The sequence below is a fragment of the Bos indicus x Bos taurus genome, chromosome X (assembly GCF_003369695.1).
Source record: "Bos indicus x Bos taurus breed Angus x Brahman F1 hybrid chromosome X, Bos_hybrid_MaternalHap_v2.0, whole genome shotgun sequence".
Classification (NCBI taxonomy): domain Eukaryota; kingdom Metazoa; phylum Chordata; class Mammalia; order Artiodactyla; family Bovidae; genus Bos; species Bos indicus x Bos taurus.
In genome coordinates, this window is record NC_040105.1 from 87,386,040 (window position 1) to 87,406,407 (window position 20,368).

Below are 20,368 nucleotides of genomic sequence, written 5' to 3' on the forward strand. Positions count from 1 at the left end.
CTTTTTCTTCTTCCAGACTTACTGGCTGGGATCTTTAGTTTAAGAACAAATAACATTGGTGACCATTGGTGACCATCTTTATTTTATTCTTGACTTGAATGGGAATACTCCTGATGTTTCACCACAAAGTATATTTCCTGCACAGTCCTATACTTCCTGTATGAAGTAGACTGCTTCATCAAATTGAGATAGTTCCCTTCCAATCTTAGGATGCATGTTGATGTATGGCAAAACCAATACAATATTGTAAGGTAAAAAAAAAAAATTATAAAAAAAAGAATTTTTTTCCTTTTAAAAATAAATAGGTATTAAATTTTGACTGTTTTCTTTTTATCTATTGTCCTATTCTTTTTCAATATGTCAATGTAGTCAATTAAAGTAATGTTGAACCATCCATGTAATCTTAGTGTAAATACTATTCAGTTACAAATACATTATTTAATATACTTCTGAATTGATAATATTTAAGATTGTTACTCCTACATTCATAAGTTGGTATCATACCAAACATTCATAGTTTGGTATCAATTGTTAAATTGAATTTCCTTTTTAAAAAAGTGTTCTGGAACAGTTTTTAAACTATGAGAATTGCCTGCTCAGGAACTTGGTAAAATTCATTCATAAAACCAACCCACAAAACTAATATTTTTCAGGGAGACCTTTAACCTTCCAAAATCTTCTATGGCAATTGATCTACTTAGGTGTCCTACTTTCTCAGGAAAATTTTTATTAAATTATGTTTTCTGTTTCATGAAGAATATATATTTCATATAGAATTTCAAAAATATTGACAATTTTATAGCTTTCTTATAATTCAAGAATTTGAATTGTATTTTATGGTATCTTTTTTTCTTTACTGATTTTGAGTCTTTTCCTGCCTTTATCTTGATTTTACTTTATTTTTACCTTTATCAAGTTTTCCATCTATTTTGTTTATGCTTCTGTTCTAAAAATTTTATTGGCATATAGTTGACTTACAATGTTGTGTTAGTTTCTGGTATACAGCAAAGTAAGTCAGTTATACATAAACATATATCCACTCTTTTTTAGATTATTTTTCCATATGAGTAGAGTTCCCTGTGCTATACAGTAGGTTCTTACTAGTTATCTATTTTTATACGTGTGTGTGCATGCATGCATGTGCTACGTCTCTGTTGTGACCAGCTTTTTGAGATGCCATGGACTGTAGCCTGCCAGGCTCCTCTGTCCATATACAGTAGTGTGCTATGTCAATCCCAATCTTCCAATCCCGCCCCCCCCATATCCATATGTTTGCTTTCTACATGTGTTCTTCTATTTCTGTTTGTAGATAAGTTCATTTGTACCTTTTTTTTTTAGATTCCAGATATAAGCAGCATCACATGATATCTTTCTCTGACTTCACTTAGTATGACAATATCTAGGTCCATCCATGTTGCTTCAAATGGCATGTGCTTGTTTTATTTCTTACTATTTTTACAACTTAGCTCATTTAAGTTTAGGATCTCTAATTTTGTGATCAATTAAGTGTAAGACTTTTGGCTATATTTAATGAATTTTGATATGAAATTGTTTAGCATTTAGTAGTTCATCATCTCCATTTCTGGAGAAGGCAATGGCACCCCACTCCAGTACTCTTGCCTGGAAAATCCCATGGACGGAGAAGCCTGGTAGGCTGCAATCCATGCAGTCGCTAAGAGTCTGACATAACTGAGCGACTTCACTTTCACTTTTCACTTTCATGCACTGGAGAAGGAAATGGCAACCCACTCCAGTGTTCTTTTGCCTGGAGAATCCCAGGGACGGGGGAGCCTGGTGGGCTGCCATCTCTGGGGTCACACAGAGTCAGACACGACTGAAGTGACTTAGCAGCAGCAGCAGCATCTCCATTTCTATATCTTCTTTACCTATAGAGCTATTTACAAATGTGTACTTTAATATAAAAATATTTGGTGGTTTTTGTTGTTAATTTCTAACTTCATTTTACTGTGGTCACAGGGTATGGCCTGCATATACTTTTTTTTTAATTAATTTTTTATTGAAGGATACTTGCTTTACAGAATTTTGCTGTTTTCTGTCAAACCTCAACATGAATCAGCCATAGGTATACATATATCACCTCCCTTTTGAAACTCCCTCCCATCTCCCTCCCCATCCCACCCCTCTAGGTTGATTCAGAGCCCCTGTTTGAGTTTCCTGAGCCATACAGCAAGTTCCCGTTGGCTATCTATTTTACATATAGTAATGTAAGTTTCCATGTTACTCTTTCCATACATCTTACTCTCTCCTCCCCTCTCCCCATGTCCATAAGTCTATTCTCTATGTCTGTTTCTCCATTGCTGCCCTGTAAATAAATTCTTCAGTACCATTTTACTAGATTCCATATATGTGTGTTAGAAAATAGTATTCATCTTTCTTTTTCTGACACTTCACTCTGTATAATAGGTTCTAGGTTCATCCACCTCATTAGAACTGACTCAAATGCATTCCTTTTTATGGATGAGTAATATTCCCTTATGTATATGTACCACAACTTCTTTATCCATTCACCTGTCGATGAACATCTAGGTTGCTTCCATGTTCTGAAAGTGAAAGTGAAGTCGCTCACTTGTGTCCGACTCTTTGCGACCCCGTGGACTGTAGCCCACCAGGCTCCTCCGTCCATGGGATTCTCCAGGCAAGAATACTGGAGTGGGTTGCCATTTCCTTCTCCAGGGGATCTTCCTGACCCAGGGATTGAACCCAGGTCTCTCGCATTGCAGGCAGACGCTTTAACCTCTGAGCCACCAGGGAAGCTTCCATGTTCTAGCTACTGTAAATAGTGCTGCAATGAGCAATGGGATACATGTGTCTCTTTCAATTTGGGGTTCCTCAGGGTATACGCCCAGGAGTGGAATTGCTGGGACATATGGTGGTTTTATTCCTAGTTTTTTAAGGAATCTCCATACCATCTTTCATAGTGGCTGTATCAATTTACATTCCCACCAACAGTGCAAAAGGGTTCCCTTTTCTCCACACCCTCTCCAGCATTTATTATTTGTAGACTTTTTGATGATGGCTATTCTGACCTGTGTGAGGTGATATCTCATTGTGGTTTTGATTTGCATTTCTCTAATAATGAGTGATGCTGAGCATCTTTTCATGTGTTTGTTAGCCATCTGTATGTCATCTTTGGAGAAATGTCTCTTTAGGTCTTTTCCACACTTTTAGATTGGGTTGTTTGTTTTTCTGGCATTGAGTTGTATGGGCTGCTTGTATATTTTGGAAATGAGTTCTTTGTCAGTTGTTTCATTTGCTATTATTTTCTCCCATTCTGAGGGTTTTCTTTTCACCTTGCTTATAGTTTCCTTTGCTGTGCAAAAGCTCTTAAGTTTAATCAGGTCCCACTTGTTTACTTTTGTTTTTATTTCCATTACTCTAGGAGGTGGGTCATAGAGGATCTTGCTTTGATTTATGTCATCGAGTGTTCTGCCTATGTTTTCCTCTAAGAGTTTTATAGTTTCTGGTCTTACATTTATGTCTTTAATCCATGTTGAGTTTATCTTTGTGTATTGTATTAGGAAGTGTTCTAATTTCATTCTTTTGCACGTAGCTGTCCAGTTTTCCCAGCACCATTTATTGAAGAAGGTGTCTTTGCCCCATTGTATATTCTTGCCTCCTTTGTCAAAAATAAGGTACCCATAGGTGCATGGGTTTATTTCTGGGCTTTCTATCTTGTTCCATTGGTCTATATTTCTGTTTTTGTGCTAGTACCATACTGTCTTGATGACTGTAGCTTTGTGTGCAGGCTATGTTGTGTGCTAAGTCACTTTAGTCGTGTCCGACTCTTTGTGACCCCATGGACTGTAGCCCACCAGGCTCCTCTGTCCGTGGGATTCTCCAGGCAAGAATACTGGAGTGGGTTCCTCCTCCAGGGCAGGAAATGCTACCAAAAAGAAAGCTGGTTTAGCAATTCTAATACAGTATGAAATAGAATTAAATGCAAAAATTCATTAAAAACAGATATTTCATATGGATAAATAGACAAATTATACCACAATGATATAAAAGTCATGAAACTTACTCATCTAAAAATATAACCTGAAGTCAAGAAGCTTGATTCCTCTAGCTGCATTCTTCTTTCTCAAGATTGCTTTGGCTATTTGGGGTCTTTTGTGTTTCCATATGAATTGTGAAATTTTTTGTTCTAGTTCTGTGAAAAATGCCATTGGTAATTTGATAGGGATCGCTTTTGGTACTGTGGTCATTTTCACAATATTGATTCTTCCTACCCAGGAACATGGAATATCCCTCCATCTGTTTATGTCACCTTTGACTTCTTTCATTAGTGTCTTATAATTTTCTGTGTACAGTTCTTCTGTCTCCTTAGGTAAGTTTATTCCTATATATTTAATTCTTTTTGTTGTAATGGTGAATGGGATTGATTCCTTAACTGCTCTTTCTGATTTTTCATTGTTAGTATATAGAAATGCAAGTGAGTTCTGTGTATTGATTTGTATTCTGCAACTTTGCTAAATTCACTGATTAGCTCTAGCAATTTTCTGATAATATCTTTAGGGTTTTCTGTGTACAGTATCCTGCATACACTTTTAAAAGATTTTTTCTGGTCTAATAGAGTCAATTTCTTGACTACACAATTTCAAAGCTACACATCACAAATGCTTCATGTGTGTTTGAAATGAATGTACATTCTCTGCTGCACAAAATTTTTCTCTCTCTCTCAAAAATACAGCTTGATTGTGTTACTCAAATCATTTATATCCATATTTATATTTTACTTCCTTGATATACTGGGGAATTTCCAATTTATCCCTTGTTGTTTATCAGTTTTCACTTCACATATTCAAAGCTATAATTTTAGATGAGTAAATGTCATGACTTTTATATAGTTGTGGTATAATTTGTCTATTTATCCATATGAAATATCTCTTTGTAATGCATTTTTGCATTTAATTCTATTTCATACTATATTAGAATTGCTAAACCAGCTTTTTTTGGGTAGCATTTGCTTAACATTCTCTCATTGCTTAAATTTCATATTTTCTACATTCTTTTACTTTAGATGTCTCTACTGTGCACAGCATATAGATTTTATTCCAATTTTATTTTAGGTTTTGTTTATTAATCAGTGTTTAGTCCTTTCACATTTATTGAAGTTACTGATTTGTTTTTAACTTCTTGTCAGTTTATGTTTTTTTATTTATCCAGGTTTATCTGTGTCTGTTTTGTCCCAAACCTAACTTGTATTACATAGGTCAAGATTTTGGTCATCTTCTTTCTTCAACAAGTAAGTAATATATATTATTTTAATTATTTTCTAGTGGTTACTATTAAAATGTTTAACCTAGGAACTAAAATATGTATTTTTTGAAAACCTTATATAGTTAGTAGTATTTATATTCTCTCCCTCTAACAAGACAATAAACCATATAATTCACTTCCCCATTCTCTCTGTATCTCTACATTCTATGTTAGTAGTATGTACAATTATACTTCCATATTGTTACTTAAAATATTTGTTATTTTTTATGATCAATACTTATTTAGACTTAAAATGCTTTATTAACATCTTTCTTAACCATTGTTTCTTCTGTGTTACCCACCCCTACTCCCAACTTCATCCTGAATTCATTTCTTTCTTCTTGGAGTAAAAGCTCCAGTAACTATTTCAGAGATCTGGAGGTCCTCATCTTCACCTTAGGATGACAGTTTGATGTAATATAGGATCTCAAATTCATAGTTATTTTTCCTTTTTATTTTGAAAATTTGCCCCATTATCTTCATCTGACTCTCACTGATTCGTAAGTGATCTGCTTTGGGTCACAGACAGTTTTTAAGAACTTCTTTTTATCCTTAAATTCTAAAATGTCCTTACAATGTGTTTAGGTATGTATTCTGTATTAATTTTGTATTATTACTTTTGCTTTGTAATTCATAAGCCTTTTTACAGGGAAATATGCCTTTTTTAAATAGCTAGAAGTTTTAACCATTAATTTTTCGAATATTGCTTCTTGTCCTATTCTCTTTTTGAACTCCTTCATGTTGGATTTTGGGACATCTAGGTTTATCCTTTGTGTGTCTTACATTTTATTTCATACTATCCAACACTTTAAATTTTTTGCTATATCCCTGGAGAATTCCTTATCTGAATTTGCCAGACACAGTTATATCTTTAGTCCACTACCCTGAAGATAGAAATCCAAAGGGTATACTTTATATAAAGTATATAAAGTGTATATATAGTATATAAAGTATATAAAGTGCATATACTTTATATACACTTTGAACAAAATGGGACCCACAACTTATTCTCTTTCTTCTTGGCAGAAACACTGAGCAGCACTCATCTTATCATGTTAACATTTCATTAGGCAAATATTTTTTATGGAAAAGTAACCATAATTTATTAAATACTTATGTGTGACAGATACTGTACCAGATTTTTTTTCAAATTTTACATGAGAGGCATACTATCACCTCATTTCAGAGAACATCCAAATAAACATGCTAAACAAGGGCACTGCTCAATTAGCAGCCAAATTAGAAGTGCTCTACTGTACTGTGTATCTTCAGTAAGGAAGTGATATAAAATTGGTACTGAGCTCCAAGATTTTACTGCACAGCAAAATCGCCATGGGGATTTCTAGGTAGATGTTTCTGGCATTCTAAGTGGATAGTGCTGTTTACTACATAAAAATACAGTAAATCTTACATAACTAGGCATCATTAGTACAATGTTTCCTACCATAACAGCATGAAAGGTACAATGATTAATATTTGGCTCACAGTAATGTTTGGTGTAATTTATTAATAACAAAAGATAGAAATGATATTTTTTATTGTAAGACAACACTATTCAAGTAATTCTGATTTTTTTTTAAGTATACATGAGGAACTTGGAAAGGTTATAGTTAAGAGCTGAGGCGTTCCTATCAATTAAAAAATACTTATGTCTTCTAGTGCCATGCTCACCCTGGAACTAGTATGATAATATTATATACATGGATTAGTAAAGATACTATAAACACAAGTGTATTAAGTACAGTACAGTCTCATTTACCTGGAGGTCCAGGAAGGCCGGGTGGACCTTGTATTCCAGGAAATCCTCGATCTCCTTTATCTCCAGGCAAGCCAGGTAACCCAATGTTTCCTTTTTCTCCTACAGTTACACCAGTCCCAGGCCTAGGTATTACCTTTATTATGAAAGAAAAAATAAAGGAATTCAAAGAGGAAGAGACTTGTTTTTCTGAAAATAACCTGGTAGGTCCATATGATTACAATGCATCGTTTTCACAAAGTGTTCAGATGCAAAATCATCAAGACTACCTTACATAGATTGTGAGCAGCACACTTCAACAGATTAGAAAATGTTCAATGTCAGTATCAATATTACCATCCACTTGAGCCCCAGGCTTACAGAGTTAGAATTATGTTTGATGTCTCTTATCATTTACATTCAATTCATTCCAATCACCTAAGCCCTATAATTCTTTGTTAAAATAGTCTCTCCAATTTGTCCCCTTCTTTTCTGTGACACCTTCTATCCTTACCTCACACTTGGACTAACAGAAACAACTCTGAGCTTTTCCCTTTAAATCCAAATCTACTACTAGGATATACTTCCTCAAAAAGCAATTTTTCTGTGTTACGCTTCCTGTTAGAGCACTCATAATTGTTCATTACTTCTCACTATATATTATGTCACTTTATAGCCTGGACTCTAAACATACTTCTCACTCCCAATACCTCTCTCATCTGTTTCATGTCCTGTTAGTTCTAGCAATGACTTTTTAGGAGAGCGAAGTCTGATTGTAACCACTTCATGCATCTTGCACATTCCTGCTTTTTCCTTTAAATATGCCATTCTAAGGATGCCTTCCCATAATCTTTCTCTTTGTCAACTCATATTTTTTTTTTCTTCTTCTTAAAAAGAAAAAGAAAAGTCATTCTTCCAGGAGGGCTTTATTAATTAAAATCAACTAGCTAATAATTCCCTTTCTATCTTCTTAGAACCTCATGCCTAAAGAATTTTATATTAAATAATATAATATAAAGAGGTTAACTTCATAGAGTTATAAAGGTAAAGTAAGCTTTACTTTTAAGCAACTATCAGTCTGAGACAGAAATTATCACCTACTGGCAATATTCATCCTGGCTCTTTTGGATACAAGAAATATTCAGACAAATGGCCATTTGTCGGACCTAGAATTGGGATAGTAGTTCAAAGGGGAAGTGAGCTATTGAACAGGACACACTCTCAAAATTTCTATTTCTTCTCAAGCTCATCAAAATTGTATCATCTCATTTTTTAGAAAAAATATTTGTTAGAAAAGTAAAATTCTGATTTTAAAATGAAAGCAAATAAAAATTATCTTAATATCTTCTTTAAATATAACACACCCTCATCATTGGATTTGATAAAGTACCAAGTATCAATATCTGAGACCCACTATGGACAAAAATAATTAAATAAACATTATTCAAATGTCTTATCATATAGGGTTTATGGCACTTGCCCCTTTGCAACTTTAGTGAAGTCTAAAGCCAGGAGTCTTAGCAAATTTCAATGAAAGGAAAACCAATATGTCAACTGCAACAGAGATATTTTATTCTTAATAAGAATGAAAACATATGTGACTAGAATTTCATGGTAAATACAAATATGACAGAAAAGTTGTAAACCCCTCAAGTATTCTTTCATAGAATAGTTTCCTGCATTTGTTATGAAGAGCCCCTAAAAGCACACACTCCAGGAAGAAAGAGGTGTGAATCAGACAATTACAAATTGAGAAAAGCTATTAAGACCAAATCCATCTTTCTTCTGAGCCCTGCAGGGGAAAGGACCAATCCCTAGTTCCGCAAGTTTCATTTTTTGCATCTTTGTAAGCAACACTTGCACCACCTGCTGGTTACTTGAGAAATGATTTGGCAATCATTATGCAAAAAAACCTAATACCATAATTTTGGAGCTTTATTATGGAGAAATAATACACAGGCAGACCAATACAAAGACTTTGAGGTCAACCTCACTGAAGTTTTAGATGTAAAGACTTTTAAGACAGGAGGAGTTGATAAAGACTTGGAATTTTGTGTTCTATGAGGAAAAGGTATGGAGTATATAATTAAGACACAAAATTTAAAATGCACTAATAAATTTAATAAATAAAAACTGAGAGAAAAAAAACTTACAAGTCCAGGAGGCCCAGGTAGGCCAGTGTCACCTTTTTGACCCTGTTCAATACAATTATACAATAGATTAGTAAAAATCACATGAAAACATCAATTTCCTCAAAAATATAACTGATAATTAAGTTTCATAAAGACCCAGAAATCCATAATAAAAAATGTCAAAGAGAAATACAAAATGAGTTAATAAAACACTACTTAGCTAAGCCTAGGAAAGCCTGTGCTGTTATGTCAGATTTACAAGCTATATGATGCTGACCAAATCAATTAACTTCTTTGCCTTATATATAGACCAGACTTCTAAAGTATTTCTAGCTGTAACATAGAGAAGACACTGAATTTAAAAATTGGTATTACTAGAATCAGCTAAAATCTTTACCCTTTTCTTACATTTAGCCATGTTTTTTTCAAAAAACTTGTCAGGGGCATAAATTTAGTGTCATTTCCATTAGTAACAGATATTTTAAAGCTGATGGAGTTAACTATCACCAGGAATAGCTAATAAATCATAATTGGTTTGTGACTTTGCTCTTAGACTGTACTGAAAGACAAATTCAGACAAAACTATTACCCTTAACCAGTAGATACAACAGGTGAAGATCACAGTATTCAACTGTTACTCCACTGGCCAAGATCCAAGAATAGGTGTACCTCTCACATCTCTACTCTCATTCTAGACTTATTCATAGAAACCTTTCATCTATCTATAAGCTTCTTTTAGTTTAAGGAGATACTCTGTCCTATAACTTCACATACAACTAGAAAAACAAAATTTTATTCTTTGACTATTTATTATCTTCCTTTATTCTAGTTGTGCCTCTTAAGCCAGTCTAGAACTTGGATCTAGTTTAGAGATAAAATCATCATAAAACATGTGCCCTCTGGGTACATTCAAGTTTCTCACACGTTCCTGTCCCTGAAAAACAAAGCTTTTCATAGAAAGCAATTAAAGACCAGAGATTGGAAAAATGGATGTTTTGTGATCTGCTATAAATATGGAAATTGTGGGCTTCATACATTTTTTTCAAAGTCACTTTTAAAATAGGGAACTAAATAAATAACTTCAGTCAGGCTGCATGGCCAAATGAAAAAACAACAGCCAACAACAACAATAACAAAAAACAACAACAAGGAATTAGCCACCGGCTTCCAGACAATAATTGCCTAGAGAATGGAAATGTTTAGTGCCAACATTCTAAATTCACAGCTATAAGCCTTTTTTAGTATGAGGGCCTCACTAAAATAGTGCTGATTCCTCCTTCTGGAGAACAAAAGTTTTGCCAATACATGCTCAAAGTAAAGGCATCAGCTTTTAACAATGGAAATGCTAAAGTTAAACAATTCTCCATGTGTTTCTATCAGATGGACTGTGATTCAGGATAGTGAATAAAATTTAGGGAATTGGTATAAGAGAAAAGGGAATACTATCAAAAGATGGATAAAGAAGGTGTAGTTTGAATACAAAATCTAGTCACTTAGAAATTTTTTATTTATAACTGGGATGAAAAGAATTGTGCTAATCAGAATAAAAGCAGTTCCCTAGGCGTTCTAAAATTCTTACCTTTTCTCCATCTCTTCCTGGTTCACCAGGGTAACCAGGATCACCAGGCAAACCCTTTAAAAACATAGAAGACAGCAACATCAGCAAAAATGGTGGAATAAGAACCTCCAAAATCCCTCTCCTCCATAAAAGCACCAAAGACATTGACAAAAATGGTCAATCTTTTTAGAACTCTAGAAATTAAGCAAGGGTTTGCAGCAATCCAGGAAATGTATTTTTTGGGGGAAAAAAAGACTGAATCTTTGTTAGAACAAAGTGGTTTGTGGCTCTGTTCTCATCACCCTTCCTCAGTTTTACAGCAGCCTTGAAAACCAACAGCTCACAATCAAGGTAAAGACCAGCAGCATAGCAGCAACCGGAAGGGAAAGAACCAGGCTGAAGCTTCTTCAAAGCCCCATCCCCACAGAATTGTCATTTCTGGTGGTTCCCAGAAAGATCCCATTACCTGACCTAATTTTACTTCTCCCAGTGCAAAGAGAGAAAAGCCTTTTCCCTAGGGATATCTGTCAAAAACAGAGGCAATTGTTGAACATCATGACTGCATAAATCATTGTTTCAAAAGAAGACAGGAACTGAGGTCCTGAATTGGAACCCCCACTCTGGAGAAGGGAAAGGTTACCCACTCCAGTATTCTGGCCCCGAGAATTCCACGGACAGTATAGTCCATGGGGTTGCAAAGAGTTGGACACGACTGAGTAACTTTCACTTTCACTTATGCCATGTTATATGTTTAAGCCATTGGTGAAGCTACAGTTTGTAAGTTGAGGACTGCCTGTTTAGCAAAATTATTTAGAAATCAATTTATCTGATTCTATTGAATATTACTTTACAACTTCCAGTCTTATTAAGAATGCTCCCTTTCCTGCAGAGTAGTCTCCAAATTTCATCAAATTTTCTATCTGTCCTTGAAAACATCTTTTAACATCTATGGTGGATACTCCTGATACTAAGGCTGCCTGAAATAATGTTCCTGGACTTTCATATTTTTACTTGCCTCTTTTTTAGTAGTAATTAGAATTATATGTCAAAACTTTAACTGGAAAAAGAAAACTTACGTTCACACCAAACAGAGTATGTGAAGGTTTTTAGCAGTTTATTCATGATGGTAAAAAACCAGAAACAACCAAAATACCCTTCAATGAGTAAATGTATAAACCTTGGTACTCCACATAGTCATATACCGGTCAGCAATTAAAAGTGAATGAACTACTGATATACAATACAGTGTGTTATACTATGTGAAAGAATTCTGATTCAAAAAGCTGTATACGCTATGACTCCATTTTTATGACACTCTGGAGTAAGCGACATTACAGAGATGGAGAACAGATCAGTTGTTTCAATAGACACTGGGTGAGGGGAGGGGAGGGAATAACTATGAAAGATCATGAGAGAACTTTTGAGAGAGATGTAACTGTTTTTTATTATGGAGATTGTTACACAACTTATGTGTTTGTCAAAACACACAGAACTGTGCACCAAAATGGTTCATTTTACTGTATACAAATTATATCTCAATAAATCTGACTTAAAAATCTATCTTGAAAAGCAGAGACTCTTTAAATTCATATTTAAAAGAGATGGAAAGGATAGTTTCTATTCATTTAAACTATTTTCAAACCCAAGCCTCTTTGCCATCCTGCTTCTTTACCAACATGTACAAATGTTGCTATTCGGAGGGGAGGGTGGGTTTTAAATACTTACTGGAATTCCTGGTTGGCCATTCTCTCCATCTTTGCCTGGTTTACCCTATTTAGGATTCAAGGAAATGTAATAATATAAATTAGTTATTTAGAAATATAAGGTTAAAGGATATAACAAGCTTTCTTCCAGCCTGGGACTCTCTTCAGTAGACTTTCTGGACTTTAATGTTATAATAAATAAATAAATATGTCATTCATGCCATTTTGAGGGAATCAAGGCAGGATTTAAGAGGAAAAAATAAAATTACACACATGCACAGTGCATGAGTACGTGCTCAAAGACATGTTTAAAAATTTTTGTAAGGTTTATTAGAAGCCATAACACTTACTCTTTTGCCAGGCTCTCCTTGCTCACCCTTCTCACCTTTCACACCACCTGGAGGACCCTATACACACAAAAGTAATTTTACATTGGTTCATGCAGTACTATGCGAGATTATCAATTTACATTAAATTTTGCTAAAGAATTTTAGGTTACTTACTGGAGGACCACGTATCCCTGGGGGTCCAGGAGGCCCTCGGTCACCAGGAAGTCCCTATGCAGTGGTAGGGAAAAGGAAAGCAATATTAAAACTGTTAGTACTGTTAGGAACAATTTTAACTAGCTGAACTACAGACTCATGTACTATAACCAAAGATGTTTCAAATTCAAAGTTGAAATCTACTACGCAAAAAAATCTAGGGCCATCTTTGCTTATTTCAGTTAATTTTTAGTGTATGTACAAGCCAAGTTTTGAGGTAAAGAGCAAGAAAGCACTTCAAATTAAAGTACTAATGATTTTTTTATTCTTATAAAATATTTTGTATAATATAATTTGATCCCCTCATCTACTCTAGTGCATGTATGCTAAGTCGCATCAGTCATGTCCAACTCTTTGTGACCCCATGGACTGTAGCCTGCCAGGCTCCTCTGTCACTGGGATTCTCCAGATATGAACACTGGAGTGGGTTGCCAAGGGAATCTTCCCGACCCAGGGATCAAGCCAGGATCCCTTAACCTCCTATATTAGCAGGCAAGTTTTTTACCACTAGTGCCACCTGGGGAGCCCCACCCCCACCGCAAATATGGAACACTTCACAAATTTGCATGACATCCTTGAGTAGGGGCCATGCTAATCTTCTCTGTATCATTCCAATTTTAGTATATGTGCTGCCGAAGAGAAAATTTATCAGTAATACCATCTTTCTCCCTGAATATCAGTGAATTATAGAGAACATGGTCATGTAAAACAGTGACAATCTTACAATGACTTAATTTTGTACACAAAGGCATTATTTATAATAGCCAAAAATGGGAAAAAAGTCAAGTGTCCATCAACTAATGAATTAACAAACAAAATGGGGAATATACATGCAAAGGACTATTAACTCAGCCATAAAAAGGAACAAAATACTAATACACACTACAACACAGATGAACTTTAAAAGATTATAATAAAAAAATAAACCAGAGAATATCATATATTATATGATTCCATTTATATAAAATGTCCAAAAATAGGCAAATCTTTGGAGCCAAGAATTAAATTAGTGGTTTCATTTAATTAAACTTTCAGGGCTTGAAAGTGTAGGGAAAAATATTAAGTGATAACTAATAGGTGTGGGGTTTTGTTCAGGGGGCTCATGAAAATGTTCTAAAATCAGACTGCAGTGATTGTTTGACTATCTTGTGAATATATTAAATAAATGTAATTGTACACTTGAAATGGGTGAATTTTATAGTATATAGAGTATATCTCAGTCAAGATATTTTAAAATTTTAATTATCTCTAACCCTTGTTATTTCAAAAAGACTATCACAAATAACCTTATTCCAGCTTGTACTGCATTTTAATGGAATGCCACTTTCATAGCAAGATATTCATTGATTTCCTCCCTACATACTCACCTGATCTCCTTTCTGAAACTCTACATCGATTGGTCTTTTTTGTTCACTGATCTGCCCAGGTGGCCCAGGGGGGCCCTGAAGACCTTGCTCACCCTGTTTGCAAGATAAAATAAGTAAGTAATATTTCATAGTTTAAACAGACAATAATATAATATAACATGCAAGCTAATTTAGTTGCAAGAAGCAAAAAGACAAGTTCAAATAACTGTGAAAGAAAAAAACTGAGGGTTGAATAATCAACTTTTTTCTCTACTCACCTTCTCACCCTTGGGTCCCTGGAAATTTAAGCCCATATTCCCCTGAAGAGAGAGATTTGAATTTAAAACCTCGTTGACTATGGCAGAAACCAACACAACATTGTAAAGCAATTTTCCTCCAATTAAAAAATAAACAAATTAAACTAAAAACCTCATTGACAATAACAACAACAACAAAAAAAATCCACACCAAATAAAAGATGCTAAAAGAAGAAAGAAAATTACCTTTGGTCCTGGAAGTCCTGGTGGGCCAGGAGGGCCCTAAGAGTGAAAGACACAGAAAAAGGAAAAAAGAGCTATATTAATGAGTATATTAAAAATAAGTTGGTTTCATAGAAGGACTGAAAAAAGTCCTTTAAAATAATATTTCCTGAGTTTTTTTTCTCATTGTTTTCTCATCAGAGACACATATTTAAATTGATTTAGAGAAACTAGATAATAGTGGTGACTTCTCTTGACAGGCTACAGATGGGTGAGGGAAGAAGTGCAAGGATGGGTAGAGGCCATGGGGTAGCACTCATGCCAAAAATCAATACAAAAATTAATCCCAACAAATATCAAACTTATCATATCAGAATTATGGGTTGAACTTAGGTACCATTAGACAATTAACTGTCCATTTCTAAAAGGTACGTGTTTACTTTTTTAGTGCAATTTGATTTTATATGATTTTGTATATTTGAGAATGTTTTAAGGTTTGAAAAGTTAAATTGGCATTTGTCTGTCCAGAGAGATCACCTCCTGATGTCAACTGATCTGTTTATTTACATATTATACCTTGGTAGCATTTCTAAGACTTGGCTTCATCCTTTGAATCAAGGTTAATTGCAGGGACATTAAGAACAGAGTGAATGTATTATGTGGTCACAAGAATTAAGGAAATTCAAGGTGTAACAATACACCTAGGGTAGGCCAAAGTTGTAAGAGTTCGGAAAAAGTGCCATGCTCCAGAGTCTCATGTTTTGCAAGATATTTACAACTAAAACAAATTAAACAAAGAGGTTTTCTAATCCTCTCCTAAAGATTCCTAAAAAAGCAGAAATCACAAACTTTTCCTGGTAGATCTTCTAGTATTTATCAAACATTATTTCATTATTCCTTTCATTCATGAATAGAGGACCAATGGTCACAAGGAAAAATGTATAATCTATAAAGGTATAATGAAAACTGTCCTTTAAATATATGATAGATGAGAGATAGAGTGGCATATGAGAAATTACTTTGAAGTACAATTTTCTTGCCCTTTTAACAGGGCAACAGTAAAGTTCTAAGTTTAAAATATGACTTAAATGAAATTTAAGTATTTCAGGGGTAAAAGTACTTACAATTTATTAGAGTAGAAATATAAGTGACGATACAGGTAGTAAAGTAAGAGAACTGGTTGCACATTCAGGGTCTTTGTAAGTTTTTGCTTCTTTCCTGGGGAATAAAAATCCTTATCCCATTTCACAGTGATTCACTACCCTCACCAATCCTACCGTTCTGTCACAGGTCCTTAAGAAATGAGAGCCGATACTTTTTTGTGTATGAATATCTATTTTTATTCCTTTTTAACAGAAAACTGCATCTTGAAGAAACACGTTTCATCAAGTGACTTAAGAATTGCCTTAGAAGTCTTCATAAGATGGCCCCAGAAGTGACTTCAAACCTGACACATCAAGAGTTAACCACCAAGATACTTTATTTGAAATCTTTCCTTTTGTGTACCTCATTCTTTCCATCTATAAAATGGAGCTATTATTTAGCATATATATTATTCACCATAACACTATAGAATCTCTATATAAGAAAATTTAAGAAAACTATAGATCAAATTCATTATACTTTCAAGTAATACAAATAATATTAATATTTTTAAAATGAAAGAAAAGGAGGAGAAATGAAATTACAGAAGCAAGCTCACCATCAAACCTGGTGGTCCTGGGGGACCAATTGGCCCTGGTATACCAGGGGGACCAGCTGGGCCCTGTTATAAAGAAAGTAAAGGAAAGGATAAGAAAAAACTTGTATAAAGAACTAAATGGATGAAATTTAAGTTTAGTTGCCAGAATTCTGTTCTACAATTCTATAATTCTGAAGTACTATAAGCAGAATTTTAAAATGTAGAAGAACAAAAGGACTGAATGACTATAAAGAAATTCAACTAAACAGAATGAATGCAGTTTTTAGAGAACTTGTTTTACAGTGGTATACAATAAATATGGGACAAATGTATAGTACGGAAGTTTTAAAATATGAAGCAATAAAGATGGGCATTTAGTGAAGCTTTTATGCTAGAAATGGGAAGGGAAAGCCTACTAGATTCAAGGTGGCTTCCCTAATTTTAAAATAAAAATACATAAAATTAAACACAAAGAGGGAAGTCAGAAAAACTGGGACAAAAGATAAAGGAATGATGTAATGGTTGTGGAGCAAAATTAGGCATCTTAATAAGTTGAAAATTTGACTGCCTTGAAATCTAGCAATTTTATATCTAGATATAAATTATGGATTATTTTGTAATTTAAAAAATCTCAAAACAACCCCAAAATCCAACAACAGGAGATTAGAGAAACAAAATCTAGTATATCAAACAATGGAGTGTAACATGGAAGTGAAACTGAATGAACTATGGTCATATACAATAATATGGGTGAATCTTAACATATCAAATAGAAAAAGTTGCAGAAAACTACACACACATTTCATATTACTCTAAAAACTAAATACTAAATGATATATGTGCAGGTAATAAAACTATTTTTAAGAAGAAATGGAAAACCCAGGATGGTAGCTACATCTTGGGAGAATGCAGAAGGATGTGACTGCCAAGAAAGGTTGATTGAAAATTACAATGTTCTAGTTCTTAAATACTGCATTGTGTTCATGAGTGCTCATTTGGTCATTTTGCTTTATAACCTACATATACTTTGCATGTATTCTGCTATATTTTCAAATATAATACAGTAAAATTTAGAAAAGATTGGTAATACATACTTAAGAACATATGGATGGGTGATATCAAGTATGTATTTAGATGATTAATGAAAAAAGTCCCTGACATTGTATCTTAGTGATCAAATATTAGAAAGAATTGATTTTTATTTTTGGTAAAGACAGCAATCGTCATGAAATATAAACCTTAAAAAAATTAATTCCCTAATCAATAAATCCCCAAAAGTTGTCATCTCTGTGTATGTTATGTGTAGGCTGACATGATAATTTTTCTAAAGATTACACTTGATGTTCATGATACATATATTTTATTCTTTCAGCCTTCAAAATATGTTCATACATTATGCATAACTAATAATGTTATAAATGAATTCTTCAAATACCTTGAATGGGAAACCTGAAATTTTTATCAGACCATTTACTCCTACTACCCTATTGATTCCCACAGCACAGAAATAAGACTATATAGAAGGCTGTTTCCACTGCAAAACTCTGAAACAAAAATTTCCATGGAAACTGGATTTGAAAGGTAAAAGAACAAGCCACACTTCTTAAAAAGCTCCCTGGTCAAGACTGCTTTTATTTTCACATACAACATACCTGCCATATCTATCAAACCTTAGATGCTAATTTCTATAATGAAAATAGAGAATACTAAAGGCTGAGGATTAAAAAAACTGATGCTGTGACCTGATTTAATCAATAGGGCCAAGTAGAAAGTCAGCAGATGCTTACTTGAATTCCAGGAGGACCTGGATAGCCTGGATTACCCTTTGGTCCTGGCAGGGATGACATAATTATACTACCCGGTTCTCCCTGAAAGAAACCATAAGTGGCAATTGTAAGTAATAGTTATGATACAGCAAAGCTGGCCAGAATACAAAAAATGAACTAGGCGTTCAATTTGTCACATAAGTGTCCTCAAAGATTTAGGCGACCTCAGTGGTTAAATGAATACATTTACTCTTCAAAGGAAAATGAGGAAGTGGGTAGAGTACATGGAAGTCCACTCAATTTGTTAAGAACCTGTCATACCTTTGGTTACTCATTCATGAAAAACATTAAATATTAATATTTGCCAAGAATTGTGTTAGGCTTTGGATGCTTTGTAGCAAAGAAGATAAAACAAGACACCTGTTCTCACTGTGCTAGTAATATACTGGAGAAATTCATATCATAACATGTAAACAAATAAGATGATAAAATTTTCTGTTTAGGACTATAAAGGAAAACTACATGGTACATGATAAAGAAATGGTGGAGAACAATCACAGAAATGATAATTATGTGATGTCCTAGAGGGGCTAACTATCGTTATAATGGAGATCATATTACAATATATAATTAACATGTACACCTTAAATTTACACAATGTTATATATCAAATATATTTCAATTTAAAAAAAAGAAATAGTGGAGAAAATTTGTTTGGGCAGTAAAGAAGGGCAATCTATAAAGGCAACATTCAGGCTGAAATCTAAAGGATCGTGAGTCAGCCAGGTGAAGATGGGGGAAGAGCATTAGGCAATGTAAGCAGCATGAACAAAGGACCCAGAAAGGGAAGAATCTGGCACATTCAAATAACTTAGTGCAGACTGGTGTGATCAGGGAGCCCAAGGAAAAGCAGCTTAGGGATGAGGCTGGAAATGTGGGGCAAGGACCAGAATACGCAGATCTTACAGGCCATAGAAAAAAATGTGGATTTATCTTGGATGCAGAAACCCTTGAAGGTTTATAAGGAGACATTTAAATTACTGATTCATATTTTTAAAAGATCATTCTTGGCTGCTTTGTATAGAATAAATCATGCTGGGAGGTGAGGGGGACGAAAAAGAAACTAGTTAAGAGGCTACTACACTAATCCAGATGAGGCATTATGGTTAGTGTGCTGGCAGTGGAAATGAAGAAAAAGTAGATGAACTTTAATATATATACTTACAGGCAAAATTAACAGTATTTAGAGATAGTATGCAATGAGGAGATGTGTGAAGGAATAGAAAATGCAAATACTAACTCTCAGGTTTTGGTACATGTAAAAGTGTACATGGTATATAGTGATGCAAATTTTAGAGATGAGGACAACAGAAGGAGGCAAAGGTTTATTTGGGGGTCTGGGTTAACTCTGAGGACATTAATTTGAATGTCTGGGAGATAAGTCAGAGGGATGTCAGGGAAGCAGTTTAATGCATGCATATAACTCAGAAGAAAATTCTGTTTTAGAGACAGGAATGTAGGTGTTCCATAACTAGACAGCAATCAATACCATGAGCAATAATGATATTGCTAGGCATAGAAGGGAAGAAGGGATCAGGACTGTGTCTTGATGCCTGCTAGATAGAACAACATGAGCTTGCACAGAAGACTGCAGAACGACTGGAGATGCAGAAGAAAGATTAGGAAAAGGGAAAGAATATTCCCAGAATATTCCCTTGCAGAAGCCAGAGGGAAAGAATATTTCCAGAGGGAGCAGGTGGTCAACTGAATCAAAATGTAATAAGGAAGGTATCAAAAAGAACTGTGAGGCTGATATACACATTTGCAAGCATACCAGCCCATAAAAGGTACTTAAAGCTACAAGAACAAAGGAGAATACTTAAGGAGAGCTCATAAATGTGCACCTGTGCAACTTCTAGAAGCATCCGTTTTAACACAGAAGTCAGACACATTATCTGACTGAAGATGCAGGCTTTCCAAATACTTTAAAATGCTTACCTTTCCAACATGAGATACTTACCTTCATACCTGGGATCCCAGGAGGTCCCTATTATTAAAAAGAAAAGGAATTATATGAATGAGAGGAGAAGGAGCAAGCAAAATTGAATAGATTGCTATAAGATCATTCTGAGGAAAAGGTATCTTA

General features: G+C 34.4%; 1 protein-coding gene and 1 non-coding gene across 4 annotated transcripts in view; both read right to left on the minus strand.

Moving 5' to 3' along the window:
- COL4A5 (collagen type IV alpha 5 chain) overlaps window positions 1-20,368 on the minus strand; it is a 252,576-nt gene that overhangs the window by 84,028 nt on the left and 148,180 nt on the right. For all 3 annotated transcript variants that reach the window (XM_027533232.1, XM_027533235.1, XM_027533234.1), the window contains exons 8-19: window positions 20,243-20,269; window positions 18,244-18,324; window positions 16,478-16,540; window positions 14,800-14,835; window positions 14,575-14,616; window positions 14,318-14,410; window positions 12,912-12,965; window positions 12,759-12,815; window positions 12,431-12,475; window positions 10,727-10,780; window positions 9,169-9,210; window positions 7,040-7,172 (exon numbers count right to left, since the gene is read on the minus strand). In XM_027533232.1, the coding sequence (XP_027389033.1) occupies window positions 7,040-7,172; window positions 9,169-9,210; window positions 10,727-10,780; window positions 12,431-12,475; window positions 12,759-12,815; window positions 12,912-12,965; window positions 14,318-14,410; window positions 14,575-14,616; window positions 14,800-14,835; window positions 16,478-16,540; window positions 18,244-18,324; window positions 20,243-20,269 (727 nt within the window). The remainder of the gene's footprint in view (window positions 1-7,039; window positions 7,173-9,168; window positions 9,211-10,726; window positions 10,781-12,430; window positions 12,476-12,758; window positions 12,816-12,911; window positions 12,966-14,317; window positions 14,411-14,574; window positions 14,617-14,799; window positions 14,836-16,477; window positions 16,541-18,243; window positions 18,325-20,242; window positions 20,270-20,368) is intronic.
- On the minus strand, window positions 13,489-13,593 carry LOC113888340. Its single transcript, XR_003509967.1, has one exon. It is a non-coding gene; the product is annotated as a U6 spliceosomal RNA (small nuclear RNA).